Source organism: Pleurodeles waltl, chromosome 11 (genome assembly GCF_031143425.1).
Source record: "Pleurodeles waltl isolate 20211129_DDA chromosome 11, aPleWal1.hap1.20221129, whole genome shotgun sequence".
NCBI classification, from domain to species: Eukaryota; Metazoa; Chordata; class Amphibia; order Caudata; family Salamandridae; genus Pleurodeles; species Pleurodeles waltl.
Genome location: NC_090450.1, coordinates 3,759,280 through 3,779,684, shown reverse-complemented (window position 1 = coordinate 3,779,684; position 20,405 = coordinate 3,759,280). Strand labels below are relative to the sequence as shown.

General features: G+C 44.0%; 1 protein-coding gene across 2 annotated transcripts in view; it reads left to right on the top strand.

The window, feature by feature from the left end:
• LOC138265206 (probable cation-transporting ATPase 13A4) overlaps positions 1 to 20,405 on the top strand; it is a 329,838-nt gene that overhangs the window by 232,493 nt on the left and 76,940 nt on the right. For both annotated transcript variants that reach the window (XM_069212758.1, XM_069212759.1), the window contains 4 exons: positions 3,379 to 3,542; positions 9,880 to 10,002; positions 14,562 to 14,641; positions 19,876 to 19,918. In XM_069212758.1, coding sequence (XP_069068859.1) covers positions 3,379 to 3,542; positions 9,880 to 10,002; positions 14,562 to 14,641; positions 19,876 to 19,918 — 410 coding nt within the window. The remainder of the gene's footprint in view (positions 1 to 3,378; positions 3,543 to 9,879; positions 10,003 to 14,561; positions 14,642 to 19,875; positions 19,919 to 20,405) is intronic.

Here is a 20,405-nt window from a genome sequence, read left to right as displayed (position 1 = left end):
TCTCGTAAAATGCAACAAATGCCCTCGCTTTCTCTTTTCTGAGGTTTACCAGTTCCCCTGAGTCATTAAGTATTCTGTCAATGTATACCTTTCCTGTTTGACACGTAACTGCCTCGGCAGATGGGTCCCTACGTTATTGCCATGCATATAAGATGTTTGTTTTAGACATAGAATCGTCAATTCAGCCCTGTTAGTACAAATAGCATTGAGCTTATCTCTTAATGCTGTTACCTTGCGCTGGAGGTTCATAGTTGGGGTAGTTTTGTTTGTCTCTTCCAATGTTTTAAATTCCTCTTCCAGCATCAAAGGTTACCTCTTCTATTGTTTATTGAGTGTGTATGTCAATACCACACATTTACCTCCTACTACTGCTGTAAATGTGTCCCAGTTGTTACAGGGCGTAGTTTCTTGGGACAGATTTATTTGAAAGATTTCCCTAATGACCTTCCATGGGTCATCATGGTGCCATGTATTACGAGTTAATGCACTAGGGAAAAACAGTGTTTGTGTTTTGGTGAGGAGTTGTCCCAATCCCAAGTCCCTTATGAATATATCCAACTGAGTGCTGAGCAGGTTTAAGAATTGCCTTGCATGGTGGAGAGTAAAGCTGGAAACCCATTCAACAAAAATGCAGCACTGCCTTTTCATGGATTTTCTATGGCTTCAAATGCTGAAGGATGATGGTAGGTATTTTATGTTCTTCTATTCTTATTAGTTAGTGCCATTAAAGTTTAGTAGGATTGTCACATCATTAGCACTTTGTAAGTAGCTTAGGGACAATTTCTTCAATTACACATTTAAAATATGGAAGGTTATTGAATTTTGTTCATTTTTTGGAGAAATATAGGCCCTCATTTTGACCTTGGATGTCTATTTACCACCAGGGCTAATGTGGCTGGTTGGCCAATGCCAACCCGCCACTTCACCACTCATACCGCCACGGCGGTATGAACCGCCAGGCTGGAGATATTCATCTCCGACCCGGTGGGCCACAGAGCACCGTCGGGCGCATTATGAGCCGGCCTACCACTATGGTTTCTGCGGCGGTAGCAATGCCACGAAAACCCTGGCAGTATGGCTTGCAGGTGACAAGGATTCCTTCCTTGTCCCCAGTAGACGGCTCCCTCCCAGCAAGGACCTAATACCCCATCCAAACACACCCTCCCACCCCGATCCAAACTTACCATCCCACCTCCCGATCCAAACACTCACCCCCCACCCCCAATCCAAGCACTCACTTCCCACACCCCATCCAATCCATTCACACACACCCCCACCCCCTCCGATCCATTCACACACACCCCATATATGCACACACTCGCAGACACGCACCCACCACGCAACTGCCCCCACAGCCATACACACACACAGCCACACACATTCATATCAACCCTCTCCCCTACCCCCCTACAATCACAGCGCCCCACCGCCCTCCCCGCATACATGCACACAAACACCCACATGTACCACGCAAACACCCATTCACCTACACTTCCATACACACATCCACTCACACTCATCCATACACACATTCACCCATTCATACTCACCCACATTCAGGCAGGCATACACACTGACACACTAACACGCATTAAGCCACGCATACACACTGACATACTAACACGCATTCAGCCACAAATACACACTGACATACTAACAGGCATTCAGGCACGCATTCATACAGACATCCAAACACGCACTCTCTTCCACATTCATACATGCATACAACCATGCATGCACCACAACACTCACAGATGCATTTACACGCGCACACACACATGCATACACACAGGCAGACTCCACACACACACAACACCCCTACTCTCCCAACACCCTCCCCTGTCGGATGCCCAACTTACCTTGTCCGGCGAGGAGGTTGTCCGGCAGGGAAGGGTGCTGCTACCGCCAGCAGCGTCCCACCAGCAGGACACCACCAGGCCGTATTAAACGTCTTCATATGGCTGGCGGCGTCCTACTAGTGGGGTGGTGCAGATGGTAGCAGCGCCAGGACACCTCTGTCCGCCAGCATGGCTACTGCCAGGTTTCTGCCCCGAGAGTAGCAGAAATCCTGCAGTGTCCATAATATGGTGGGCAGAAGACCGGTCTTCTGGCACCTGTGGCATTGGTGGTATTCAAAGAATACCGCCTATGTCATAATAACCCCCATAATCTCTTGGAGGATGTTTTTTTTTAATTTGTCAACCATCAGAGTTTACCTATATCTTAACACTTTGCTTGAGTTGTTGGATAGCATTGATGAAAGTCAAGTTTGGGTAAAGTTGATGATAATCCATACTGTGTGGCGTTTTGTTTGAAGCAAACCATGCTCATTTCCTGTAGCAACCACACTCAATATCCTAGGAATTTAATTTTTGTCAAATTCTTGCTGTCAAATGTAATAACATTGGCTTGTACTTAAACAAGAGCAATAAAGGCTATTTCAATTTGTTTTTATGTTTGAAAGTCTCAAATTCTTCATACAAGTAGGTGTAAGTTGTCAATCAAACATTGCCAGATGCCACTTGATGTTTTAATTAATTTTACATTGAATAGTTTAACTTGTTTTGATTCACTAAGGCATGATTACTCTTTCCACACATACTATAACTAAAACGGCTACCAGCCTGTGGGACTAGCAATAACTAATGAAGTTAAAACATTGAGGATGGGAGATGTGTATGAACCCCTTTAAGCAGTACAACTGGAATTTGGAGATGTACGTTTGAATGTTAGAGGACATTTGCAAATTCATATTTAAGAGTTTAAATGTATATGTAAGAATGCTGACAATGTAATCTGTATATAATTTATTAAACAGGAATAAAACAAAAAGGGATGATTACATTTGTACCAGGATATAAATCATAGTTCTATCATACTAAACATTGCCCTGTTCAATACATCTGTGAATATTGGCTGTACTTTGGTTAAATTCAATAATCATTATTGGATAAGAAAACATGTATCAATTCCTCAAGTTGCTAAAAGGAGTACCCTTAATTTCTTTATTAGTGACCAATCCCCGCTTTTAGTTTTGCAACTTTTCCATATAGGTTCACTGCAATGTACTCCCTCGAAATGAGCCCACAGGGTCAATCTGCATTGGTCTCATATCACTATATTGTTGTCAAAGTAACTGACATGAATATCATTTCCTAAATGTCCTTGACTAAAGTATGATCCCCTCGAAGTTAAATATAGAAACTTCATGGACTATATTTAGGACACGGTGTTTTGTAAGATAATATTTGTTCTGCCGGTATTATGGCTTACCACCCAATCATTTATTTGTATGATAAATGGTTTACAGTGAAGTATGACTTGTGTTTTTCATTGTTCCATGTTGTTTACCTACATTGATATTAATGTCCTTCACAGGTGACAATCTCCAGACCGCTCTTACTGTTGCCAAACACTCAGGGATGGTCTCAGAAAGAAGCAAGTTGATCCTGGTAGATGCCACTGGGCCAGAAGGGTCCACTCCCGCCTCCCTCACCTTTCAGACCCAGGAGAAAGATGTGTACAATGGGAACACAAAGAGTGTAAATGTTTTATCCTACTTTGGTTATCTGTTTGTATCATTTATAAGGCCAAATGTTTACAGTCTTGTGTATACCTCAACTGTTAACAAATGCAAAATGAAGAGAAACAGACTTCATAATTGCAAACAAGTGATTCTCTTTTAACCAAATGTGTATGTACTCATACTTAACCTTCAGGGGATTGAGGTGCATGCAGAAAAAACTCTCAGCCTGAAGCAGTGTTCAAACCATTCTGAGCATAACCAAAAAGCTGGGTTATATCTTCTGCGCCAACTAGCCATTTGGGTTTGTAGACTTTGGCTGCATTGGTTTATTCTAAGCCACTATCAAACATGATCAGTTGCTATAGAAAGCCACACCAAGGCAATTTTGCATCACAAACTTGCTGGCTACCATTTTCTCAACTACCTCTCATTAGGCAATAGTGTAGGGTCCAATTACTGCCTTGAAAAGGCCATGTTGTCTGTTTCCATGGAACATTAATGGGATCCTATTTCTCAACAGGGCTGGAATTCATGCAAGGGACCAAATGGGTTTGCTGGAAACAGTAAAATAGAGTTCCAAGTAGAATAAGATTCACCACAAGTTTTCTCTCCAGCTCTCACTCTCAGTTAAGGCAAAAATAATGCATTAGTGGTTGATAAGTAAACCCTAGAATGGAATCTGGAGTGGATCTGATTTCCAAGAGGATTTGCAAAGTCTTTTAATGAACACTGAAGTTCAGCACAGGTTAAACGTAGTATTCATGATAGTAGCAGGCTCACAAGAGGCCTTCAATCTGCACCCACCAATGGCAGGATCAAAGGATGCTGCCAATACCCTTTGTGTGTTGGTAGCGAACTCTGCCACACGCTATAGCACACAGATGCCTACAGATCAATTTGTCTGATAGCATCTGTATATGCATGTAAATATATTGAAAAGATTTCCTAGTTGGCAGCAGCTACATCCACCAAAATGCCAAGATGCTTTTATTACCTATGCCTGGATTCTGCAAAGTTGGACCTGGAGAGCCGGGTCCATGCCAGGTTTTTAGTATCTCCACATTTAGAAACAAAATGTTTCAGAAATCTACATTTTTCTAAATGTTTATATGTGAAAAATCTGGCATGGACCCGGCTCTCCAGGAAAGACTTTGTAGAACCCTGACCTATGCAGTGTTAGTGACTGGATCTAGATTTATGTCAAAGGGAAATACAATACAATAAATCATGGAAATATGAAGCATAGGAATTTTCTACCTCCAGGTTCAGCCTTGAAGGGCCAACATATGGAAAATGTGCCAAGGTAACTGGAGAGATATCCTTGCAGTGGTCAGCGCACAAAGGAGGCTTCAGACCCAAGCAGTGGGGACCTCTTCCACTCTGACTCATACCTGACCCATTCCTCGAAGTAGTAATGGAATGAGCAGTCGAGAAGGAGAGCTCTTTCCTGAAAGTAGAGACGTGTGCCATTCTGGCATTCTGGAGGTAATTTTGGAAGTCCTCTTGAACATCTCTCAAGAGTTGGTCTTGTCACACTGTGGATGACTCGGCTGCATGCTAATGTAAGGCAAGGCTTCGATCAGGGCATTAAAATTTTGTCAAGTGCTCCAATAGGATTGCAGTGTATTCATATAAGATTCCCGGTTAGACCACAATCCTGGCATCATTTAGGATCAAGAATATTCTTCCTCCCTCCTGGTGTCTCTCCCCGTGAAGAGCTGTTGTTCTTTGACCAGATTCCCTACTGGAGTTAAATCACCAGTGTCTTCATCTACCCCGAGAGTCAGCATACTATCTCAGCGGACACGAGCTTCCTGACTCCCAACCTCTCGAGGCCATGTGAACAACATGTTTTTTTTATGGGAGACTGATTATTCAAAATTTAGTTTTGTGGTATGAGTGCGAAGACACCTGCATATATATTCTAATTTAGATTTACACAGAAATCACTAGAGGAAAAGCTTCCCAAAATGAAAGATTAGATACACCAGTAAAATGTATTGTAAGACAAAATAAAATGGTTAAAAACAAGAAACAACATAGGTATATCCAAGAGCCATAAAACACTTGTCAGAATTTGTGACCTAGTGAGTGACAATTTACATGTTATGTACCATGGCAGAGATACAGCGGTTGCCACTCTTCCACAGGAAGAGTGTTTCTGTTTTAATAATAACTTCAGCACCATTTAAAAAATCTGCACAAGTTTTTGAAAAAAAAACTCAACTCCGTCCTGAAATGTTTCAGGGTGAACAATAAAGAGAGAGACAAGAAAAAGAGTGGTCCAAAAATCTGAATTCCCCTATTTATTGTCCCAAAGGAGTGTTTGCTCTCTGATAGAGAAAAAGTGAACAGAATTATACCAAAGTTGACAGAAAGCTGGAACCCTACCCAGAAGTGTCCTTTTCGTTATTTGGTGTAGATCCATTAAGCTGTTTTTTGTGAAATTCACATTTAGAGAATTGTTTGGGGTGGTGCTGAAGGGGTTAAGAGTTAGGCATGGTTAGTCCTGTGGGAGTCCCACTGTGATTCTAAGATTAGTTCTTCTGAGTGGCCAAGAGAGACTTTTCCCCTGTTAGCTGTTTGGTACACCAGGACCATTGCTGGAACCAATCCTTCTGAGAGATCTGATTGGCTGACCACAACATAGTGAAACATGTGGCTGTAATTACAGAGTTCAGGACTCGGTCCCCATCTACAAGTAGTTTAAGGAGTCAGGATAGAGGCAGCCTGACACCCTGACACTTGTGGGCAGGAAGGGTGGGGGTTAAAGGGATGACACCAGGAGCTGAAAATTGAAGACTACGTGATGCCCTCATGTGAGGTACTGTTGTCCTCCAACGGGAGCCGCTGCTCAACCTTCACCTCCAAGCTTCTGTGGTACTCAGCCAGCTTTCCTTGGAGAGGGTACTGCAGAATAGGGGAAGTGAAGTTTGAGCACCTGCCTGTGGGAGTACCATAGTACTCATTAAAACATGTAAAAAATAAGAAATGAAATGTGGGTGGGGGTTTGTGGGGAATGGACATCTGTGAAGGCTGGGGTGCAGGGTCTGTCCAGTGACTATTCCCTGTGGCCAACCACCTCTTCGCGTGGCTGAAGGCTACACACAGCATGGTGCTGGTTACTTGAAGGTGTAGGGCTCAGGACCTGGCTGTGGCCAAAACCCCTTTGCACATGGCAGGTGCTGTGTGATGCAGGGGTTCTCTGTTCATGTAGGATTGGCCACCCTCAGGGATCAGAGCAGGACCTGACCAGAATACAGGCCCAGCAACCATCCCCCTACTGTACAGAGTAGGAGGATGGCTTCCCTTGCAATGTGGATTCTTCTGTGGATACTCCAGCACTAAATACAGTACTCACACCTTGCCTGTTACCAGCTGACAATTAAGGCCTAGATTTAATAAGCATTTGCATCACCCAAGCATCATACAAGCAAAGCAGGGCAATACAAGGGCTTATTTGGAATTTAAAAAGCTATCCAAGGCTCGATGTGCATAGTTTCTTAAATAAATGCAACAGAATGCAGCGGCTGTCACTGCTTTGCATTACAGTTCTTAGTGGTGGGCATTCCACAGGTGGAACATGGGATTTCCATGCACCCACTGATTTGATGCACTTCCAGATCTACTAACATTTGAAACACTGAAATTGAAACCTGTACCCCTACCGCAGAGGCTGTAACGACAAGAAAAATCTTCTTTTTTTCTCTTCAATATTTCCTGTTTCTCTTTGTGATGCACAAACCAGTCCTGCCCAGAACGCAGGCCCCGGGGCACCATGGCGCGAGGGTGCTTGCATTGGCACTAGGCAGCCACAAGGGCACCAGCGCAGGGAGAGAGCGAAAGAGCGCCATATCACAGTGCGCTCCCTCCCATCATGCAATGCAGTTCAGCAGTTTACCCCAATACAGTGCATTGTGTGAACGTACAGGAAATCTGCCCTCGAGTGCTTATTGCAGTCGCAAAGGACGTACCTCAAGCACTTCTTGCTTTGTAGAAAGAAACTGTCAAAGTCAAACAGAAGGAAACGTTTTCAAGCCAGATCCCATCTGTAGGCGCTCAATTGCACTTACTCACTGTCTCTGAATATTTAGGCTGTCAGCCGGGAAACGTAGACTCCTCAGATGGAAATAAAATATCTAGATCCTTGGAAATAAGATGCAGGGACTTCCCTTAGCCATGCCATGAGTACTTTTGAAGCAAACGTGTAAACTGATGCTCTATTTGGAGCTGAGGTCCAGGGCATGACTAGAAGAAATTCACTGTAAAATACAGAACATGTATTTTGAGAAAGCCCACTTGTGCCACTAGAGCCCTCTTACTAGCTGGAAAGGTCTGACAGCACTGGAAGCAGAGAGGGGTTCCTGCTCCGAGGTCTCTCCTGTTCCTGATCAAGTTACAGTTCAGCCCAAGAGAAGACTTTTCCAGGTTCTGCAAGACCTGCTGGGAAAAATATATGTGGGTTCTCCTCTTAAATCTTCCTGCAATTTCAAGCCAAAAAGATGTGCACTTGAGCACAAGGCATTGTATGAGGGCAGAAGTATTGTTTAGCCTCAGTTCAGTACAACAAACGTGTGTGGGGGGAGAAAGTGTATGATTCAAGAGAAACCGGTAATTTGCTGGGTTTTTCAAATTTTACATTAACTAAATATTTGATGGACATGCACGTATTCTTGTATCCTTTTGCCGAAAAATGGTCTGTGCGTAAAGTAAGACTTTTAATTGTATATTTTCTCTTGCATTTTCCCGAATTCTTTGAGGCATTAGAATTTTAATGGCTGCTTAACCTTCGTTTTATGGCTTCATTTAACAATTAATAAACTTTCTGACTGTGATGGGCGCACAAACGTGCTCCATAACTGCATTTGCACTTTAAAACTTTGTTTTGTTTCTCTGCAATGGAAACATGTTTTCCTTAAGGGCAACCTCTTCCTTTCTACCACTTCCAAATGTAACCCCCAGCTCCTGTTTCAAAGCCCAGAGTACAATGTAACCTGCCCTCGACCTGGTTTTGTAGCCGCTTACTTTAAAAAACAAGCCCATGTACCCTAACATTTCCCAGTGCCAAAAGGACCCTGCAAGCAAGAGCTGATTTCCCTGCATGCTGTGTGTGTGTGTTTGCGTGTATGTGTGTGGGGATGGAGGGTAGGGTCTAGTGTCAACGGTGGGGGGGGGGGGGGGGGGGGAAGGATGTCTTAAACGCCGCCGTCAGGGATCCCGGAAACGTCATGACATTATTGCAATTATCATTTTGGTAACTTCTTCTTATGGCTTGTGATGGCATTTCTAATAGTAGTTGATTTGGCCTTAGTTTCCTTTCACTCAGGGAGTAACCCTAATTCTGCCCCTCAGAAAGAAATAGGCAAGTTTCTCTAGTTGAGAAGTTTTCAAGGTCATTTCTTCCACTTGGGAAACATCCAGTAATTTACCACATGGAGTCCATCCATAAATCTTAACAATTGCTATTTAGACAGATTGAGATGCAGAATTGATTTTGCGTGCCCGGCCCTCTGTATGATACAAGCTTTACAACCAAGGGGCATATTTACAAGACATTGGCATAGGGCAGTGCCACGAGTATTTTTTCTGCTCTGCAGTAACTCCTATTTGGAATGCAGAAATGCATCGTATTTACGAGATTTGTGCATTATTGTCCTTTCCCCTTGCGCTTGAGCGTAATTTGCTGCCTAGCACCCATGCGGGCACAGTTGTACCATGGTGCAAGGGTGTGTGCATTGTTGCAGGATTGTTTTTGTGCAGAAAGGGGCACCTTCTTTTTCCTCTTTCTCTGTGGGCTGCAGACATGCATAGAAAGAGGATAATATGAGGGGAAATAAAGATATATCACCTCATTGCTCCTGCCCTTTGCAGGCACACGTTGTCTTACACCATGTCTACAAGGTCATGAAAAGCTGCGCAGTAGCTTTACAAGATCTCCAAGCTGTGGGTCCCCACTTTGCGCCACCGTGACAACATAGTGATGCACCGGCTGCACAAGGGGCTTGTAAATGTGCCCCCACGATTTCATCGCATTGACGCAAGTGCAGCTGTTTTTATCACAACGGTGAGTGAGTGGAGCATTTGCCCTTCCCATACAAGCACCTGGGAGAGTGAAAGAAGTGATGAGTGAGAAGAGAGAACCCTTTCTTGATTGTTTAAGGCCTGAGTGAAGGTCATTATCAGCTGGGTAGTGAGAAAGGTCTAAACATGTCCTACAAAGAGGCAAGGAAAACAACATATTGTTTCTTGTTTTGTGCTTTCATTTTGTTCTGAAAGTATCCTTATTTATTTAGACAAAATGTATAAGTAGTTTGTCTTCATACATCTGAAAGTACCTCTTGCCTTGTTAACAGGACATAGTGCTTAAGATGGATGAAAAACCTGCCCCTAACCCTGCAGCAAATGAATTCTATTTTGCCATGAGCGGGAGGTCCTATCAGGTCATCGTGCAGCATTTCCCCAGCATGCTCCCAAGGGTAAGTGACACATATAGCAAAGTACACTGATGTGTCTTTGGTTTAGAATAATTTTTGGACTGAGGCATGCAGTAATCTTTGTAAAGTCTGCATTTTTAAAATGAGAAAACATGCACCTGACTTGGAAACGTACTATGATTTAGTAATGAAGACAATATCATTCAGGTTTGTTATTCAAAAGTACATTTACATTTGATTATATTTTGCCTCTATGGAGACAGTGCAGCCGGAGGGCCAGAATCCACTGAGCCATCACTGGTCCTCATTTTCGAAGTCCATGTTCTGTGTCCTCAACGCGTTGTGGAGGTGCCCAGAGGGCTGCTATGGATGGAAGTTACGAAGGATAGCTGGCAGGCCCTGGTGTTATCATGAATTGAGCCAATAATGACCTATGGAAGAAGCCCTGGGAGTAACAAATTTGTGGCACCAGAGGGTCAGCATCCCTCAGATCCAGCTGGACACCCTGAAGATGCAAGTGAAAGCAAAACTGACCTGTGGTTGCTCTGCTGCACAGTGTACATTCCTTGGGGTAACAAGCATTAGAAGAGGTGGCAAAGATCTGTACATACTGGCAGATGGGACTACACACCTTCAGAGGGAATGTGAGGGAAAATAGTAAATACCTAGCAACATATTTATGAGTCTTGCACCTCCAGAGGGTCACTTTTTTCGACCCTCTGGTGGTGCAAGCCTCCCAACCACATCTATGAGGCCATGGAAAGCCACTTTGCGAGGCTTTTAAGGTCCTGTGTTGCCTTACTCTGCACCAGGGAGGCGTTCCGTGGGCATTGTGGTGGGTTTTCTCACATAACACCCATGGATTTTATACTGCCCTAGATTTAGTAAATCACATAAACCTGGGGAAGCAGAAAAAACGTACACCTCCTTAGGGGAGATGCAACGAGGAGAACTATTTGTATTTCTCCTTTTTGTGCCTCGTTCCATGTGTGCTGCATTCCACAGCACATTTAGACAGAGAAAAGTGCTTCTTGGGATTAGTTTTGTGATAAAAGGTACCTGTTCCTGCACACAAATATTCCTGCATGCATCGCAAACACCTTTGAAGCATGGTGCAAGGGTGTCTGCGTTGGTGCCAGGCAGCAAATTGTGCACCAGCGCAGGGGGACAGGACAGGAATTCACCATATTTCATAAGTACAGTGCATTACTGCCCTTTCAAATTGGCGTAGGGTGGCACAGCAGGAAGACTTGCAGTGCGGCACTAGTGTTGGCAGCAGCTCCCTTCAAAGCACAGAGATTCCCCTAAGGCGGGCAGTGATCACTTAACAGGCTGATCAGTCCTTATTCTTGGTGTACTGTTTGCAAGGGTTTAAATGACCCCTAAAGTTTCTTTAGTATGTTAATGGTCATTCAGTATAGGAGAGGAGATTCTGGGGGTTGATGCTGGTTTAGGATTAGAACTGGGTCATTTCAGTCTTGTGTGCATGAAACACAGGATACAGGGTGAGAGGCCTCGAGGGGATTTCACCTTTAGTACAGGATTATGTAAAAGTGTGACTCTATATGTGCAGTCGGCTGTAATCGAGACACCTTACTGTGCACCATTATACATCTGCTGACCTGTGGACGTATGAGTCCAGAATATAGTTTGGGCTTTAAGCCAACCCCAGAGCCATAGTCCTGGTATCAATAGTACTAAAGGCTACAACCTGAATAGGCATACCAACGTATTATCATAATACTAATATATTTTAGCCAATTGCCTCCAGGGTTTCAATATGGGGATGATAAACTTGATAATATTCTATTAGATGTTATTATACATCATATAATCCTGTGGTTATGCATCTACTTTTCAAAATGAAAGATTTATATTTGTATGAGATTTACTTATCCACAGTGGTCTAAATGAACACTTTATTCGTAGAGCACTGTTGCCCTGTATACTCAGTCATCCAATGATTCCTCCCATTAAACTATCAATCAAACAATCGATCAATAAAATATTTATAGAGTGTGACAAATAACCCAAGGGGTCTTGAGGCACTGGAGGTGTATGCTGTAGCTTTGAGGAATGATCACCTTTGGTTCTCTTCTAAATCGCTGGAGTGGTGCGGTCCTGAGATGCAAGGGGAAGTTGTTCCAAGCCTTTGCTGCCTCATGCCAGAAGGTGCATCCTCTGCTGTTGGCTCGACGGCTCCATGGGGCGTCTGGGAGAGAGCGAATCTGATCATAGGTGTCTGGTCGGTTGGTGGAAAGTCAGGTGAATATTGATCTATGCTGGTTATTCAAGTGTAGGGCCTTGTAGGCATGGGTCAGCATCTTGAACTGGCATGTTTTCTGAATCGTGAGCCAGTGTAGTTTTTTGGGATTGGGTGTGATGTGGGTCGATCTGGGGAAGTCAAATATGAGTCTTGCCACTGAGTTGTGTATTGTCTATAGTCTCTTCAGGAGGCGTGATGTGATTCCTATGAGGAACGTGTTTCCGTAGTCCACTCTGCTGGTGATGAGAGCCTGTGTGACGGTCCTTTTGGTGTCTGCTGGGTGCCACCTGAAGATCTTGCGAAGCAGCGGATTAAACTGCATCAACTTGTTTCTTCATGGATAGCTTGCTATCCAGGATGATGCCAAGGTTGCGGAGTGGTATGTTGGGCTGAGGGGGGTGCCGAGCGCTGCTGGCCACTATGTTACAGTCAATGGTGAGGTGTTGTTCCTAAAGATGAGGACTTTCTTTTTTTTGATGTTGAGTTTCAGAGAGTTGTCCTTCATCCAATCCGCTACGTTCATCTGGCATTTCCTGAAGTTAGCTTTTATGGTGGAGGGATCTTCAGACAGTAAGAGGACGAGTTGTGTGTCATCAGCATAGTAGATGATGTTGAGTCCATATGATCTAACCGTAAGGGGGGTCATGTAAATGTTGGAAGGGGTAGGGCTGAAGGACGATCCCTGGGAACTCCACAGATCTTCTGGGCCCTGAGGTGAATGGTGGAAAACTGATCCTTTGAGTTCTGCCGGTGAGGGACAAGTTGATCTATTTGAGGGTGTTTCATTGAATCCAAATGTGGTGAAGTCTGTTGATCAGGATGTGGTGGGACACAGTATCAAACGTGGTGGACTGGTCCAGGAGGATGAGGACTGCTGTTTTCCCACGCTCCAGGAGGGCTCTGATGTCATCTGTGGCTGCAATCAGGGCTTTCACAGTGCTGTGGTTAGCTTGAAAACCAGATTGGGAGGAGTCCAGGAGGTTGTAGTCTTCTAGGTGCTGGGTGAGTTCTTGGTTTATCGCATTTTTTAGTACTTTTGTGGTATAGGAAAGCAGAGAGATGGGCTGGTAGTTCTTTAATTAGGCTGGGTCGGCAGAGGCTTTTTTCAGGAGGGACCTCACTTCAGCGTGTTTCCAGATCCCTGGGAAGGAATCCACAGTGATGGAGGTATACAGGACCTTCCTGAGCTCTTAGCCCACTGTCTTGCTAACTAAACACTAATAGCTGATGCATTTGTTAATGAACCACGGCTATATGCAGAGAGTGTGAGTTTGTATTTGTATTTCTTATCCCCATCTAAAGACTTGTCAACACGTGACTGACAGGTATTGTACTGGCTAATGGTGATGGTGATACATGGGGCATGTACAGGACAACCCTTTTTAGTTCTGAGTCTTAAGAACATTATACATATGAGGGGCTTTAGGTCAACCCCTTTCAGCAATTGGATTTCCGCTGTCAGCCTTATTTGGCCATTGGGTTGAGGATTTGTCAATCACTTCTTGGCTCAGTCTAGGCAATATTTATCCCCACATGATGCTCTTGGCTGTGTGAATGTAGAGTGTGCATGTACTTGAGGCCTTGCACTCACATGCATGAGGACTTTCTTTACAAAATAGGGGCCTGATTTAGAATTTGGGGAGGAAGTTACTGCGTCACAAACGTGAGGAATATCCGATCTGCCATATTAAGATCCCATGATAGAGTACAGAGATCGTGAACCGTCACATTTGTGATGGAATAACCTGTCCGCCAAAACCTAAGTCAGGCCCATAGGCCTCTGTTCCCTCCTCTGCTGCTTTGTTCCTTTGTGTCTTGCTTTAGTTTGCTAACCGTGCAAGCATGAGCATATTAAAGAGAGACCTATTGGCTTTGACAATGTTTGTTCTTAATTAATGCACAACTCTGCAGGGTGTTTGTGAACACCAAATCTTGGTAAAATGCTCTCAATATAGGAATAGGTCTAGCCCTGACCTTTCCATAGGTGCTCTGTACATTGCGTGTGTAACCAGCAGATCTGGTTCTGGACCCGCCGACCCTAAAGTGTGTGATCCTGGGCAGATCACTTTATGTTTATTTTCTAGTGTTGGATGAAAGTGCTTTGAGTTGATTCAGCTAACATATTCAACACTGACTTCTCTTATAAGCAACCAGTTCACATAGATTACACTGGAATCGCTGTCACGTGTTCCAGTTCACATTAAGCATTACAATCAGCAGGGAATCAAGTCAGAATGTGTCTTGGTCTCTTGGTGCCTACTTTTGATAATAGTCACATATTTACCCTTTTTTCCTCCTTCTTCTGAGGCTTTCTGTGTTGTTTTTGTCTTCGCAGTTACTTTTGAACGGGGTTGTTTTTGCCAGAATGTCCCCACGACAGAAAACCAGCCTGATTGAAGAATTCCAAAAACTGGAGTATGTTATGCTTTTGTTTCTTTTTTGCAGAGTTTAATGTTATGTTCAAATCAAACCTATGCTTGTTTAGCACAGAGAAGCCCAGTGTAGGCACAGGCAGCTCCGGGGAAGTGTTTCCCAGTCCCCAGGCACAATGCGAGTTTCCCCTTTGAGCGCTCCCTCACCCCTAAAAAAAGTAATTACTGAGGCCACTTGTAGCAACCTGGCAACGAGTGCTGCATATGTCCATGGAGTGTACATCTCCTGGTCGATGTACACTTGGAAGAAATTCGGCCCTCAGGCTCACCTTAGAAACCTCAGAATACAACTCTCCAACTCTGAAAATGCTGACACAATCCGAGCCTGCCCGGACACAAAGAGCTCAAATACAACCAGTTATTTAAAGCCTTCACAACTTACTCAGAGCTTTTAATTATCTACATGAAATATTCAGCAAATCCCCTGGCTGCCATGTCAACGGCCTTTGTCCTTATTGCAAAGGTAGGTACCAGGCTGAGCACTAGTTACAGCGAAATCTAATTAATAAAGTGGAAATATAAACTCAGGATTCGGTGTCCTTACAAACTATGATGCAACTCTCTTAACCCGGGACATTACGCAAAGAAAAATTAATCACACCCTGTGTAGTTTTAATCAGCCCCTTAGTGTGATTGTGCCTCCTTCAGGCCAGCTGTCAAACTCTGTGAGTAATTAGTCATTTTTCTGCTTTTGAGACTAAACTCATAGCCGGCCATTTGGGGCAGCCCCCTTCAGCCAAGAGTTTGCCTGGAGCCGCCTTTGCTTAAATTGGTGTCATCCACACTTTGGATCAGGAGGAGGGAGTACTTCACTCTGTTAGTGATTGGCTACTAGGTGCGTCAATTCGCCTGGATGAAGAGTGCTTCCTTTGCAGTGCATGGACAGTACATTCACCTGCTGTGAACGCACCTTGAACTGTAATCTGCTGACCTTTGCTCCCACCTGTCACCTGTGTGAGGACATGACAACTCAGGGGTGTCGGTGCTGCACACCAGCGCCATCACTTGCTCCATCATTGAGGTGCCACGGCTCCTGTCCCACCAAGGGCTCCTGCCACACATGGTCCAATCCGCATTTTCCTCGTAGTGAAGCAGTGCACCAGGCATGATTGTCATTCCCAACCAGAGAGTCACTGCTGTGGTTGGAGTGTCTCCATTACAAGCTAGCCACCAGATAAACATCCAAAGCACACTGCTGGGAACTCCTTTATAGGCCTCCTGACAGGTGCAGATGCATTTTCTGTCTCTTACTTTGTATCCCCATGAGTTCTGAAACGCACCATGTTTTCTTCCGACCAGAGCTGTGGCGCTGTGCTTCCTACCTTGAATGGGTGCCCGTGCCTTCTATTTGTTGATTAATTCATCTGGGCATAATCTGTTTAGCCATGCCACATGGACCAGGGGCAATGACCTTGGGCAGCCTAGTAGACCAGGAAGGGTGACCTCAGAATCCTATTGGACCATGACATGTGTCCTCAGGCAGCCTAGTGGACCTTGGAGGGTGACCTCACTTTCCTAGCGAACCATGAAGTGTGGCCTCAGGCAGCCTAGTGGACCTTGGAGGGTGACCTCAGAATCCTATTGGACCATGAAGTGTGTCCTCAGGCAGCCTAGTGGACCTTGGAGGGTGACCTCACTTTCCTAGCGAACCATGATGTGTGGCCTCAGGCAGCCTAGTGGACCTTGGAGGGTGACCTCACTTTCCCAGCGAACCATGAAGTGTGGCCTCAGGCAGCCTAGTGGACCTTGGAGGGTGACCTCAGAATCCTATTGGACCATGATGTGTGTCCTCAGGCAGCCTAGTGGACCTTGGAGGGTGACCTCACTTTCCTAGCGAACCATGATGTGTGGCCTCAGGCAGCCTAGTGGACCAGGTAGGCTTAGATCTTCTGATGAGGACCTGAGCACCCTGGTGTTCGGCAAGAGGTCTCACAAGCACAGCTTAAAAGGAAATCATTTACAAATTATGAAACAAAAAAGATCCAAACTTTGGTGAACAACGTCTGCATTGCAGATGTGTTCAGTTCACTGTACTGGGACAACAGGAAGTGCTAGAGATGCAAGGTCTCTGCAAGATTGGTGCATGTTTCCAAATATTAAATATCAATCTCTGTTTCAGCTTGAGGAGCACTGGCAAATCTGCACGTGTTAAGCCAGAGTGAAATGTTTGTTTCACGAGCAAACTCTCATGGCTTTACGAGTGTCATTACTATCACTAATGTTCTCTTATGGAATACTAGTTTAAACAGAAAATGTTTTGGGGAAATGTGAAGTAGGAGCAAAGAAACATTTTCTCCTGAAGTAGTCACATGTCAAATGTGTCAGTAAATATGCACAATTTTACAAAATGTTTAGAAAGTGAAATGTATTTTGCACACACCAAATCACTATATCACAAACCTCTGATGCAGGTTCCCACAGGTGGAATAGTAGGGTTTGGTGACATTCAGGACTGAGGTGCACAGTAGCTTCCTAGTAGTGTAATATTAGGTCTGCGGAAGAGCCTTAAGATACATGCAAACAACACAATAGCAAGAGGAGTCTGATTCCACCTCGAACTTTAAACCCAGTACCTGAGTCCAACTGGTTCTCTAATCTCTCTTTATTTCTTGGTCGTTGTAAATTGTCTCATGGGTATTCCTACACTGCACCTAGCTCTTCTCCAAGCAACCCTACTAGACTCTGCCAGGTTGGCAATGGAACCCAGAAAGTTTGAACAATGGACCTGGTGTTGCCTACTCTTAGGTGGCTCTCAAAAGAACCTTGGGACCTCTACATCATAGCATGCCTCACACACAAACTTGTGTTTCTGGAAACTCTCAAATATCTTGCATAAAACCTGACCTGTCATCACTTTCTTAGGAGCAAAGACAATCCACAACTTAAAATACCAATATTTAACTAGGAGAAGACCTCAAACAGTCTTTCTCAGAAAGCATTGCAAAAGCGTGGCACTCCATGCCACGGTCATCAGGACGCTTGCTTTCTGCAACATATTCAAGAAAGAGGAGAGAAATGTGATTATTAAGTCCAAACATTCAGCTACAATAATGGTATCACCTTGCTGCTAACACAGATTCATTTATCACTGCACCCTTGTCAGTGTTTGGATTATTGCTGTTTGCACCACTTTGTTTCATGTTGCACCACCTTCCAAGTCGTAAGCACCCACACACTGCTGTGGGTCTCTGAGTGCTGGAGGCAGAACAGAAACTGCTGAGATCACCCAATATGGTTGACATGGTCATCAGCAATGTTGTCCCAAGTTCTTTGTCACTGTGTGCATCAAAAGAATGTTTGTGTACAGACATGCCTCTGTTGTGTGCTGAATCGAGCATGGCTGTATGCTGCTATTCAGTCACGTGGCAAATGCAGCCCCAAGAGGAGGAGCTAGTATGAGCTAAGAGAAGGATCAGGGTATAGATTGTTAGGTCCACCCATCTTGGACAGGATGTGCAGATGATGCAAAGCAGAACAGTGACTCTGGTTACTTGCAATGAGGCATGATAAGCACATGCTTGGTTTTAGTCTAAAACATAGTCATGCTTATTAGACACATTTTAGAGGCTGCTTTCCCACAGTAGATTGAGTTTAGGGTATTTATTTATTTTATATATCTTCAGCTTTGTACAGAGTGAAGAATGAGGCCCACAAGGACAGCAGAGCGCTTTATAGAGAGCAAAGGCGCAATTAACACATCATGGAGAAAACTTTGCCCTGATTTACCAGTCAGCAAAGTATTGAACTTATTATAAGCCTAATGTGGTGGAAGTATCAGTGTTTTATAATGGGCAGAAGGGGGTGGTGTTTAAGATTCTAGGACATCTCCCTGAGAAAGGTTGGTTGAGGGTTCTAGTTAAGGAGTCTCGGCTCTGGACTCTGCATGGTCTAACTACCAGTTTTTCAGATAGGTACCTAGGGTAATCTAAATTAGGCCCTTAGAAACAATGCAAGATCATTTTCATAGACTTCTCAACTCTATGGGAAGCTAGATGGGCGAGAGCTAGATTATTGAAATGTTATCTGATGGATGGCTGCAGATATCAGGGAAGCTGCCATAAAGTATAAAACAAAACGTTTTGGGGAGTTTTACTGGCCATTTTCTCTCTCCTGTAACTTTACAAATGTTAATTTTAATTTCAACAACTGAGGACCTGATTCAGATCTTGGTGGATGGGTTACTCCATCACAACAGTGATGGATATCCCGTTCACTGAAATCTAAATACCTCAGAATATAATGGGATTTACAATCGGCAGACAGGATATATGTCACCTTTGTGATGGAGTAACCCTTCTGCCAAGATCTAAATCAGGCCCTAAGACTCCACACATTTTTAGCTTCTGGGCTTTCCTGGTGAACAAAACAAATGTGTGGTTGTAAAACCTGCAATTGGCAAAATCACAGGACCTGGGTGTGCAGAAAAGTGTTTTCTATGGTACAAAACCCCTTGTTTTTAATCAGAAAAGTCTTTCAGTCTGGGGAAGAAAGATCATTACAAATTGAAGATCCCAGGTGCTTCGAAGGGGGCACCTCCTTCCTATTTGGGACTTGTAAAGGAATATATCAATGCTCTGTAACCACAAATGTGGTCGCAAGCCATTATTCAGATTGTGACACCTCAAAGGGAGTGGTATTTGATTTGAAAAGGGTTAGCTGTCCCCATAAGTCAGCTCCCCTTGAGAATCAAGTTGGACATCCTCAGATGGAGGAGACTTGGAGGGAGCAGGCATTGGTCCTCCTGAGTGCTTTCCGAAATGAGAAACATTCTAATTCATGCAGCACCTTAAATGGATATGAGTGCATTAAGAATACATGTTTCTGTGTAGGAAAGCAAATGAAATGAGACAGGTCTCCTCTCTGTTGCAGGCACTATCCCTACATTTCCAGCTTTTATCAAGTGTTTACACATTGTATGCTCCCCAAGTCATATTTATTATGTAGGTTGTTTTCCTACCACCCGGTAATAATAATTTGTGATACAAACTATATAGACAGGTTGCTTTGCAACTTGCATACTCTTTTGCAAACTACTTCGTGTAAAGATAGCACATCCTGGTTTGTGAATGGGTCTTGTACATTGGACCCACCTCCTGATTCATTAAGAAGCCAAAGTAAAAAGCATTGTTTCAGCTGTTTGAACCTAACTGCATTATCATTAGGTAAATAAACACTTGTAATAATATAAAATTCTGAAAATGTTATTTTGTGTTTCAGTTACTATGTAGGAATGTGTGGAGATGGAGCTAATGATTGTGGGGTGAGTACAAGTGCATGTATGTTTCTTTAGTCTAATATCACCATTATTCAGAACTCCAACCAAACTTAAATGTGCCACAACAGTGCTCCATCTCCGCAAAGTACGGGCTATTGAGCGCAATTGAGATTGGGTACCAGACTGCCTCTTAAGGGTCAGTGCTCAGGGTTCAAACATATAGGACATCTTGTAGTCAAAGGACACATTAGTGGTGTGGCACCCCCCCCATTTAAAAAGTCAGATGTGGCTGTGCTTACTTTAGAGATATGCTCTGCCTTTAATCCTGCCCCTTCAATGATTGTTCCCTTCATAAACCAATAATTGTCCCTACCCTGTCGGAGGCAACTATACCTCTTTTGTCAATGCAAGCCTTTTCCTCCCAACCACATCTTTGCCAGGACCCTGTGTCCTTTGGAACAGTACCTCTCAGAGCCCACCTTTTAACAGCATGGACTCTATTCTGTTTACACCAGAATATCAGGGTGGCTAG